The following is an 11,616-nucleotide window of genomic DNA, read 5'->3' as shown; positions in this document are numbered from 1 at the left end:
GTAATATGGACACCAGACTTGTCGTATTATATGTATACAGTAAAGAGTAACAATGCTATAACACAGTATATAGAATCCATCAAATAAAGGCTAAAATCTTATCTCTAGGCCTGCTTCTCAGAGATTTTCATATATAAAAGTACTGCCTCTTTGCAAAGGTTGAGTTAGAGTTCCTTTGAAAGCTGTTGAAAATAGGGTGAGTTCACTTTACATATACAAGTATAATAGCTACACAACTTCCCTTGCCTTGGACAATTTATTGCATTCACTTCAGGAGGGAATGGTAAGAGATAGAGATGATTCCCCAGACTACCTCCTATTCAGTTTGGGAGCTAGTGGAATACTGCCTTCTCTCCAACACCAGTCTCTGATGAACGGGATCTATTAAAAATAACTGCGTTGGTTTACACTGCAGATTGAATGGAGCACTAAGTGACTGTGTTAGTATTCTGCAGTGGGGGTAATGGTCGCCTCCAGTTGGTATAGAATGTTGCAATAATACTTTCACACAGGTGCAACAATTGTTCAAGTGTCCTTATTTAAGTTGTCACTACTACCCAGCATATCTCCATCAAATGCCCCCACCTCCCTTCACCCCACAGTTTTTTCCTCCCTCTTAGCAGGTGTAAACAGATGAGGAAATATGTGTACTTTCAAACTGTCACCTATGTATCATGAAGGTGGGAGGCTACTGCAAATAACTTGGAAACTGCTTCTAGGAGGCGTTTAGCGATACAGCCCACCGATACAGGTCAGATGCTATTAATTGGATCACCCCCAACCCCTCAGGCCTGGGCTGTAATTTGCCAAACAGCCATCTCTCATTTGCAAATAAAAGTTAAAATCAATCCACAGATACAGAATGCTGACTTTCTGTCACTCAAATTTACAGGGGTTTTCTTTGTAGAGCTGGCAGATTGTGACCGAGAGAGACAGAGACAGAGAGAGAGAGAGAGAGAGAGAGAAGGAGAGGGAGAGGGAGAGGGAAAGAGAGAGAGAGAGGATGAATATCACTTGCTTCCTAAGCAGGGATTTGCCTGCGATGCGCGGCGAGCGGACTGCGGCGGCTGATTTACACAGTTGGAGCGGAGGAGGAGCCGGGGGGTGCTGGGGGGACAAGCTGGCTGAGGCTCCGGCGATGGGCTGATCTGGGGCTCCCGAGCGCCGCTCCCTCTCTGCGCGATTTGGGGACGGCTGATGGATTTGCATTCGGGTTCCAGCCAGGCGTTTGGTATATTGCCTCCTAACACCCGACCTGGCGCTCCCAGTTTGGGTGCAGACGTTGGTAAGTAACGTGTAATCCGATTTTAGTTATTTCCTAGGCCATTAAAGTGGCACTTTTAAAGCAGGTCAGTCTTAAATGATGCCGCTGCCGAGAGCGTCTCCTTCGCCTGAAACGTTCCGCGGTCTCCTCCCCGCTCCCCCACCCCCCGCCCACCGCTCCAGAAGTGAGGGTGCTTGAATGGTGAGCTGTCAGGGGGCTCACTCTCTGCCAACCGGATCTCTTCACCTTGGTGCTTTGCCGGAGATCCCCCAAATTCAAGTCGAATTTGTTGTGTACAGCCGTACTGTTGTATTCATATCCCGTCTCTGCTTTTCTCTCCTCCCCCCACCCCCCCGCCACCACCTTCGCTGTCTGGTCAATGCTGGGATCTGGGATCTGGTCACCCCCTTCCAGCCTCCTTCCCACTCCTCCCCATCCTCTTCTCTCATCTACACAGCACCCAGCCCCACTCCCACCTACTCAAAGGGTCAAGAGCAAAGACACCCGGAGAAGGCACGGTCTAGTCCCAGCTCTTCCTAAGGAAGGAGGCCTCGCGAAGGGATTGCGCTGTGAGTGACAACCTTTCAGGAAGCGAGAAAGAGAAAAAAAAAAAAAAACAAAGAAACAAACCCAGAGACCGAGCCAGGGCTCTCGGGGACCGCGAAGCTCGCCACTGAATCGAGAGCACCGAGATCTGAAAACAAAGAGCCCAGTCCTGGGACACTCACTGCCTGCCATCGAGGGTATGTAGAGCTGCGGTCGGGAGCTGCCTGTCACTGGCACTGCCGCGCTAGGTGTGCGCCCGGCTTTCACATTGGTATGCAGCGACCATTTCCCTGCAAGTCGCAAAGGTGGAATCACTTAAAAGGATTACAAGCGTGATTTGGTGGCCTTTCTGAAAGTTGGTGCCTGAGGAGGAGAAACTGCAGGCTACTGCATGATGGATACAATTCAGCCTCCCAGAGAGTTTGCACCTCTCGCTGGGAAGCCCCTCGGAGTAAACCTCGGAGATCGAGAGCGCTCTGCACGGATAGGTACTCACCGCCATCCTTTCCTACTTTGCCTAATTGAAACCAGTATTCTCGCGTGTAAGGATGTTCTTTGTAGAGCATTTAGTTTGGCCGCGGTGGCTTCTATAAGCTCACAGGTGCTAGAGGGTTGTATTTTTGAACTGGATATTTAGCTGTAAGGACGATGATAGAAAGAGTGGTACTGGAGACTAACATACCCTCGGACCCCTTTTCTTGGGGGAGTATAAATAGTAAGTAACTCCAATAAATAGGCCAGGTGGTGGAGCGAAGGGCCCCTCCCCCAGCGGATCGCTCGTGTTGTAAAGGATAGATGGAAAATGGCTTGAGCTTTTAATCATTTTCCATTTCTAAACAGACCCATTGTGCGTTTCGCCCGGCGATAGATTAGAAAAGGACCTCTGGAAGGCTCAGGGCTTTTCAGAAAATGAATGATGCAGCATTTTAATTATTTGTTCTAGGGAAGATCATTTTGCTTCCATATTGGAATATTTAATCTTAGATATGGAGAGATTAGTGGGCTCGGAGATCCAGCAAAGCGGAGGGGGAGGTGGGAGGGGGCAAAATGGGGAGAAAGGGCTTCTTGTCCTCCCTGTGGACAAACAAATGATGTCCGGGCGCTCGCAGCAGAAAGCGGTCGAAATCCGGGCTCCAGAGCCCTTCATCCCTTAACTTTTAGAGCTCTTCCTATAGCTTAGACACCCTACACTGAGAAAAAGGAAAGGAAAATGGTGAAATAGCCTTTTGGACATGTCCCAGATCAAGAACTTAGGGGGTTGTAGCTCAAGAGAGAACAGAGAATGATTGCCAAGGGGGCCATTTACTGTCACTGGGAAGCCTCCCGGTTACCCATCGATTCCATGGCATCTTGGGTTCCGATAAGATCCCTGAAACAGTCACTGTCTCTGCACGTTGGGTACAGAAGGTGGTGTGTGGGGGCCGGTGGCGGGGGCAGATGGTGAAGGAGAAGGGACTGCTCTCGTTCTGAGCTCAGACTATAAGTGCTGGTCTGCTTCTCGGTTGAGACACGGAGAAATAGGGTGGGTCTGGAATGTTAAGGGTGTGGAATGTTAAGAGAATCCTGCCGGCCTGCTTACTTAGTCTCTGACAGCTACTGTGAAGTGGCAGACACAGGTGCGGTCATTTCTAATGCAAAATACCATGCAAATATCCGATGACTGACTCTTAAGTAACGTTTTGTTGAGTTGGGTGATTTATATATATTTAGAATGGTAAGAAACTGATACATAAGTTGGGTTTTGTAAAAAGCGCTTTAAGAAACAATCAGCTCTACGGTCTAACTTTGAGCCCTTGGGCAAGTGAGTTCAGTTCTTTAGTGACCAGAAAGTCCCTCCCTTCCCCATGAGTTGGTGACAGGATTGGCGTGTGTTGCGGGGCTGGGGGGCGACATTGTGGAGGCACAGTTCCCGCTGACGAGACTCCTTTGCTGCACACTTGCCTCTCTCCAGCTTCTCTACTAAGGTGCATTTCCTCCCAGCAGGTAGGACTGTAGAACCATCAGGTGAGCCTTTAAAAATTCCTCTTAGAGGATTCTTGTGAGCTCTGGTCTGGTGGCTCCTCTTCACTGAAACGTCTTCCCTCAATCATCCCCACCCTCAGGACTCTCTACCAACCCCTTGCCGAAAATATCACTGATAAATATTTGGGGGGCCGGAGGGGGTGGTAGGAAAGAAAAGAAAGAATCTAAACCCTGAAATGCTGCCCCCTATCCCCGCGAGGTCTTTCCCGGTTTAAGAAGTGAAATGTGTCATTGTTACCCAAGTGGTCTGCGTATCCTTCCAGAGCATTGGTTTGTCTCTGATTTTAAAGAGGTGGCAGCAAACACATAGCTGTTGAATCCAGGGGAAATCGAAGGCTTTGAGCTGCAGCACAACAAAAGGATTCCTGGTGCAAAGAGATCGAAGCAAAATGCAGGAGAAACTCAGTCCAAGTCGCTCAGGCTGCCTGAGCTCTTACTCAGGACACTCAAGCAGAATCAGCTAGATTCAGGGCTTCTGCTATGGAGACCTGAATTTCCCTTTATTCCAGTCTTTGGAGGGAAGTGTGTGCTGTGAAAAGGATAATTCCGAAGGACAGTCTTACTTTTCAAACTCTCTACACTAGAGAGTGGAGATTTGGGGAACTAGAGGAGCAAACTAGTCAGGCAATGGTTTCCTTTAGAGTTAAAATAAATTAAAAAATAAAAATTAAAAAATGCCTACACCCCTCCCCCAGTCCCAACCAAAGGAACGTTTCCCCTTGGTTGATCTCTTCTTCCTTCTTGTTTTATTCTGACAATTTGTCATCTTGACCCCTTCACTTCTTTTCTCTCCCCTTAAACACACACACACACACACTATACACAAACTGTATAGTCACGGCTTCCTAGTGCTCGCGCCCGACCCCATGCTAAGCGCGTTCCCCTTCTTGGAGCTCATTTTGGTGACGTGGAAAGCCGGATCCAGGGTTACAGCACATATTAAAAAAAAAAAAAAAAAAAAATCCAGCGCAACAGAAGTCCGAGATTCTGCACCTTGATTGAGCCTGCCTTCCTCCCTGCCTTCCTCCCGCCCTCCTTCCAAGGATGCCCAATGATGTGCTGCTGGTACCCAGGAAGAGAAGCTACGGCGGTGGCAGCAGCAGCGGCGGCAGCGAAGCTGGAAGCCTGCAGCAGCCCCTTCTCCCTCCTCTATTGAGTGTTCCAAGCGGCAGTTCTGCATTCTAAAGAAACCCATTGAAAGGCCCATTGCATTCCCAGCACGTCTCAAGCTTGCTGCCTTTTATTTTTTTCCTTGGTCTCCCCCCACAACCCCCCAGCCCCCTTGCCTTCAGCTTCAGCAAAAGGAAGGAAGGGAGAGGGAGAGAGAATCCTTAAACTCAAGCTTTTTCTTTTTTTTCCTCCCCCGATGTTCAATGCTAAAAAAAAAAAAAAATCTCCTGCAAAATAGGTAAGTCAAAGACATCTGGAGCCTTTCTTGTCTAAATCTCAAGGACCTCAAAAACAAGAAAAAGCATTTTTAAAAAAGAATGGTGAAAAGGAAATAACTTAAGTAGATTTTAATATTTTAAAAGGGATACAGGGAAGACTAACTGATACTGCAATGTAGCCTCATCTGCCTTCTCTCTTTTTTCATTTAATTGTTTCTAAAAATTGAGTATTGCATGCCTGAGGCAAATTTCTCTTTGCTTTCTTATGGGTTCTCCTTTCCTTACAGCTGTGTACATCATATGCAAGTTGAGTGCGGAGATTTATTCTTTTCACTCTCTCTGTAAATTATACCATTGTGTTTTAAGTTAGAGGGTTGACAAAATATTTCCTTAATGGATGCATCTGTGTGGAAGGAAAATATATGCTAAAAATTCGTTTATTGATTAAAAACAATTCAATTTTGACTGCTATTTCAGTGACTCAGAAAGGGCAATCTAATAAAACTGTATTATTATAATTTATTTATGTACGTATTTTCACATACTGATGATATTAGGCAAGGAAAGACAGCCAAAGAGGAAGGCTCTGTATTATTAGAATAGTGCACTGTATTTGTTTCTTCTGATGGGAAAAGAACGATGTCTTTCTTTGAAATGTATTTCATGTGATAGATCATCTATCAGCAGGTAAGAATCCAGGTTTCCACTCTTTCTTGCCTTTAACTACCCAAATCTCCTCTAGCCAACCACCTGCCATTCCATCTTTTTGCAGGGTTCCTCAGTTGATCTCAAAGGCACAGATATACATTCCAAACTAAGCTCAGAAGTGTTTTAATACAGACACTCCCAGGCTCAGCATCTTTTAGCTGTCACTATCTTTAGCTCTGACAATTGCATGGGCTTGTTCTTTAGAAAGGCTAATCACTCCTAAAGGATTTAAACGGCCAAAATGATACACATATGTAGAACTCATTTAATTAAAGGAGATGTTAATGATCTGCTTGGGCAAAAGGGGTTGGGGTATAGTGTGTTACTGAGCATGCACTATAATTAAGCATATTGTGCTCACGTCTTAAGAGAAATCTTAGCTTTTCCTGAGATACCAATCATCTTATACATCTCAACATCTGATATTGGTCAATGGGCTCATAATTTATCATACTCTTTAATAACTCTGGGGTATGCCATGTCTTTTTATGAATAGAAACCCATAGTTTAAAGAACACTTTCTTCCATCAGAGTTTCAATCAGATCCATAATAGGCACCTCTGATTATCAATATGATTTTTAACAGGAAAACAGGTGTAATGGCCAAATGATTGCCATTATTACTGAATCTGCCTATCCCTAAAATGAATCATTGTATGCAGTTTCCTTGCTTGCTATAAGAAGCAATGAAGGCTGCTTTTGATTTCATGATATGCCCTTTACCAAATATGGCTTGATTCAGGAAAATGTCATCGCATGGTACAATATTTCATCTCCTAATTTTAAGATATAGGACATGTAAAGCATGTTGATAGGTTATTTTAAGTGTCAGTTCAACAATTACTAAAGTTTTTATATCGCTCTTAAAAAGCCCCACATGTATGAGACAATTAGAATAGAGCATATGACTAAAAGCTAAAAATCTGCATCTTTATTTCTGTTGCAGTTTTGTAATCAACCGCGAACGATGAAACCTTCTATAGCTGAGCTGCTTCACAGAGGGAGGATGTTGTGGATAATTCTTCTAAGCACAATTGCTTTAGGATGGACTACCCCGATTCCCCTGATAGAGGACTCAGAGGAAATAGATGAGCCCTGTTTTGATCCATGCTACTGTGAAGTGAAAGAAAGCCTCTTTCATATACATTGTGACAGCAAAGGATTTACAAATATTAGTCAGATTGCTGAGTTCTGGTCAAGACCTTTTAAACTATATCTGCAGAGGAATTCAATGAGGAAATTGTACACCAACAGTTTTCTTCATTTGAATAATGCTGTGTCCATTAACCTTGGGAACAATGCATTGCAGGACATTCAAACAGGAGCTTTCAATGGTCTTAAGATTTTAAAGAGGCTATATCTACACGAGAACAAACTAGACATCTTCAGAAATGACACCTTCCTTGGCTTGGAAAGTCTGGAATATCTGCAGGCAGATTACAATGTCATTAAACGTATTGAGAGTGGGGCATTTCGGAACCTAAGTAAACTGAGAGTTCTGATTTTAAATGATAATCTCATCCCCATGCTTCCAACCAATTTATTTAAGGCTGTCTCCTTAACCCACTTGGACCTACGTGGAAACAGGTTAAAAGTTCTTTTTTACCGAGGAATGCTAGATCACATTGGCAGAAGCCTGATGGAGCTCCAGCTGGAAGAAAATCCCTGGAACTGTACATGTGAAATTGTGGAGTTGAAGAGTTGGCTGGAACGCATTCCTTACACTGCCCTGGTGGGAGACATCACCTGCGAGACTCCTTTCCATTTCCATGGAAAGGACCTGCGAGAAATCAGGAAGACAGAACTCTGTCCCTTGTTGTCTGACTCTGAGGTGGAGGCTAGTTTGGGGATTCCCCACTTGTCATCAAGCAAGGAGAATACATGGCCAACTAAGCCTTCCTCAATGCTGTCCTCTGTCCATTTTACTGCTTCTTCTGTTGAATACAAGTCCTCAAATAAACAGCCCAAACCCACCAAACAATCTCGAACACCAAGGCCACCCTCCACATCCCAAGCTTTATACCCTGGTCCAAACCAACCTCCCATTGCTCCTTACCAGACCAGACCACCCATTCCCATTATATGCCCTACTGGGTGTACCTGTAATTTGCACATCAATGACCTTGGCTTGACTGTCAACTGCAAAGAGCGAGGATTTAATAACATTTCTGAACTTCTTCCAAGGCCACTGAATGCTAAGAAACTGTATCTGAGTAGTAATCTGATTCAGAAAATATACCGTTCTGATTTTTGGAATTTCTCTTCCTTGGATCTCTTACATCTAGGGAATAATCGTATTTCTTACGTCCAGGATGGGGCTTTCATCAACCTGCCTAACCTAAAGAGCCTCTTTCTCAATGGCAACGACATCGAGAAGCTGACACCAGGCATGTTCCGAGGCCTACAGAGTCTACACTACTTGTATTTTGAGTTCAATGTCATCCGGGAAATCCAGCCTGCGGCCTTCAGCCTCATGCCCAACTTGAAGCTGCTATTCCTCAACAATAACTTGCTGAGAACCCTGCCAACAGATGCCTTTGCAGGCACATCTCTGGCTCGGCTCAACTTGAGGAAGAACTACTTCCTCTACCTTCCTGTGGCTGGTGTCCTAGAACACTTGAACGCCATTGTCCAGATAGACCTCAATGAGAATCCTTGGGACTGTACCTGTGACCTGGTTCCCTTCAAACAGTGGATCGAAACCATCAGCTCAGTCAGTGTGGTGGGTGATGTCCTGTGCAGGAGCCCTGAGAACCTCACCCACCGTGACGTGCGCACTATCGAGCTGGAAGTTCTCTGCCCAGAGATGCTGCACATCGCGCCAGCTGGAGCAACCCCAGCTCAGCCTGGAGATTCTCACCTTGCTGGGGGGCCAACAAGTGCATCACCTTATGAATTCTCTCCCCCTGGGGGTCCTGTGCCACTTTCTGTGTTGATTCTCAGCCTGCTGGTTCTGTTTTTTTCAGCAGTCTTCGTTGCGGCAGGCCTCTTTGCCTATGTCCTCCGCCGGCGCCGGAAGAAGCTGCCCTTTAGAAGCAAGCGGCAGGAAGGCGTGGACCTCACTGGCATCCAGATGCAATGCCACCGGCTTTTTGAGGATGGTGGAGGTGGTGGAGGTGGAAGTGGAGGTGGGGGACGACCGGCTATTTCTTCCCCAGAGAAGGCCCCTCCTGTGGGTCATGTATACGAGTACATACCCCACCCTGTTACTCAGATGTGCAATAACCCCATCTACAAGCCTCGCGAGGAGGAGGAGGTGGCCGTTTCATCAGTCCAGGAGACAGGGCGTGCAGAACGCGGGGCTCCTGGGACACAACCCCCAGGAATGGGGGAGGTTCTCCTAGGAAGTGAGCAGTTTGCTGAGACACCCAAGGAGAACCACAGCAACTACCGGACATTGCTAGAAAAAGAAAAGGAGTGGGCCTTGGCAGTGTCCAGCTCCCAGCTCAACACCATAGTGACCATGAATCATCATCACCCTCAGACTCACCACCCAGCCACTGGTGGGGTGTCAGGGGTAGCTGCAGGAACTGGGGGAGACTTGGCTGGGTTCCGCCGCCATGAGAAGAATGGTGGGGTGGTGCTGTTTCCCCCCGGGGGAGGCTGTGGTGGTGGCAGTACGCTACTAGACCGAGAGAGGCCGCCACCAGCCCCCTGCACAGTGGGGTTTGTGGACTGTCTCTATGGCACAGTGCCCAAATTAAAGGAACTGCACGTCCACCCTCCTGGCATGCAATACCCAGACTTACAGCAGGACGCCAGGCTCAAAGAAACCCTTCTCTTCTCGGCTGGAAAGGGCTTCACAGACCACCAAACCCAAAAAAGTGATTACCTCGAGTTAAGGGCCAAACTTCAAACCAAGCCGGATTACCTCGAAGTCCTGGAGAAGACAACATATAGGTTCTAACAGAAAAAGAAAAATAAATTAGTGCTTTTTTTTCAAAAGAAAATAAAAAGAAAAAATATATCCCTTGCTCCCTTTATACTTGTCCCAATAACTCCATTCTCACAAACTTCCCTGCCCTGAACAGAACTGAAACCGCATGATAACTAGAAAATATAGATGTATGCTCTCCCCACTCAGATATGATTCGGAGGAAGGGCCATACTCAGATCATTAATCAATGAAGTGCCTTCGCAGACTTTTGCCAGCAAATGTTATTATTTTTTTATACTGGAACTTGAGACTTTGACTGTGCCATGTATAAGGTATATTAGGGATCGTTGTATTGATCCTAATTAAGTAAAATTCGATGTGTCTTTTTCTTTTCAGTAACTTTTGTTTTTAGTTGTAGTTTTGTTTTGACAGGGAGGGGGGAAAACAAATTGACATTTGTGGCTTTCGTTCCTCTTGCCCTCATGGCACAGATTCTGTACATGTATTAATAATGCAGTTTGCTGCATGCCTGGAAACTGCAAGGCGGGGAGGGAGGGGGCGGGTCTTGCTCGAACGTTCTCACCCACTCGTTTTTCTCTTACACACATACCCACAGGAAATCACAAATCTCTGCACATAAGTCCCTACACCTGCAGCCTCTTCCTTCTGGTGTAGGTACATACATACACACACACACACACACACACACACACACACACACAAACACATCCCCCACTCCCGTTCAACCCAATCTAATTAGTTCGGGTTCGATCCATTCCTATCCTCTCCATAGCTTCACCTTCCCTTCACCCCTAGTGTACAGCTCACAGCGTCTCTCCCCAACCCTGGGAAAAGTCATCTTCCAGGATGGAGCCAACTGAAGTGGAGGCCTGGTGGTTTAACAGCCGTAGGCACTCACCTAGTATGAACACCTTCTTTGTGACACTTCATCCTGATGCCAAGATTTTTTGGAGAACATCTGCACTTTCTTATATATATATATATATATATATATACATATATATATATAAAATATAAAAAACATAAAAAAGCAACTGGGTATATATCACTAACAGCTTTGTAGGAAGCACTTTTAATGTTTTCTCTCTCACACAAAGATTCAAAAGAAATGTGCATATATTTATTCTGTAATTTCAGTGATTATAAATTGTAAAGGTAATGTTTAATCATTGTATAGTGATTATGCGTCTGGTATAGCTTTCCTAATAAAAAGTTTTTGAAAAACATAATACATTATATATAGAGGATACAAAGCTTGAACCTTAAATTCCACCTATGCCATGCCTTTCGTGCTCCCATTTTTTTTTTTTTTTGAAAAACTTTCTTTTACTTCTTATACAGAAAGCTAGTTTATTAACAAGTTTGATGCACTGTGATATTGATAAATCTTATAACCCATCATGCCCATCCCATACCAGGATATAAGTGGGACATTAAAAAAAAAATCTGATTTATATAGTTCAACTCTTTCTCTTGGATTATGAATTTCAAACTTAGTACTCCAATGATGCATCATTTTTCCTAGGCAGGATGCAATTGGGAAAAAAGACAGTAACTATATTGCTAAGAAGTACAGGATTAATTAGGAGGAGATGATCAAGGATCCATGAATTGTATGTTAGTTAAAGACATAATAAAGGAAAAGGAAAGTGAAATTGCTATACTTTTTAAAAACGTACACTAAAATTACTTACACACACACACACCAACCAATAAAAATATAAGGCCTTGGAGCCAGTTTGTCAGAATTCTGTGATCTGTTGTCACTGTTATATTTTAGCTCCTTTTTT

General features: G+C 44.9%; 1 protein-coding gene across 2 annotated transcripts; it reads left to right on the top strand.

The window, feature by feature from the left end:
* Window positions 1-1,087: 1,087 nt before the first annotated feature.
* SLITRK3 (SLIT and NTRK like family member 3) lies at window positions 1,088-10,920 on the top strand. Of its 2 annotated transcripts, none has more exons than XM_049710503.1 (2): window positions 1,088-1,285; window positions 6,875-10,920. In XM_049710503.1, exon 2 carries the CDS (start codon window positions 6,896-6,898, stop codon window positions 9,833-9,835), a length of 2,940 nt encoding a protein of 979 aa, XP_049566460.1. In that variant the 5' UTR covers window positions 1,088-1,285; window positions 6,875-6,895; the 3' UTR covers window positions 9,836-10,920. The 2 variants fall into 2 exon arrangements, with proteins under 2 accessions (XP_049566460.1, XP_033268149.1); XM_033412258.2 differs by lacking the exon at window positions 1,088-1,285 and adding an exon at window positions 1,699-2,298.
* Window positions 10,921-11,616: the final 696 nt, after the last annotated feature.

This window comes from Orcinus orca, chromosome 5 (genome assembly GCF_937001465.1).
Source record: "Orcinus orca chromosome 5, mOrcOrc1.1, whole genome shotgun sequence".
NCBI classification, from domain to species: domain Eukaryota; kingdom Metazoa; phylum Chordata; class Mammalia; order Artiodactyla; family Delphinidae; genus Orcinus; species Orcinus orca.
Note: the sequence above shows the minus strand (reverse complement) of the source record. Positions and strands in the feature narration are given on the sequence as shown.

Bases quoted from the DNA above. Each gene is read 5' to 3' on its own strand.
- SLITRK3 (XM_049710503.1), top strand. From the start codon at position 6,896: ATGAAACCTTCTATAGCTGAGCTGCTTCACAGAGGGAGGATGTTGTGG.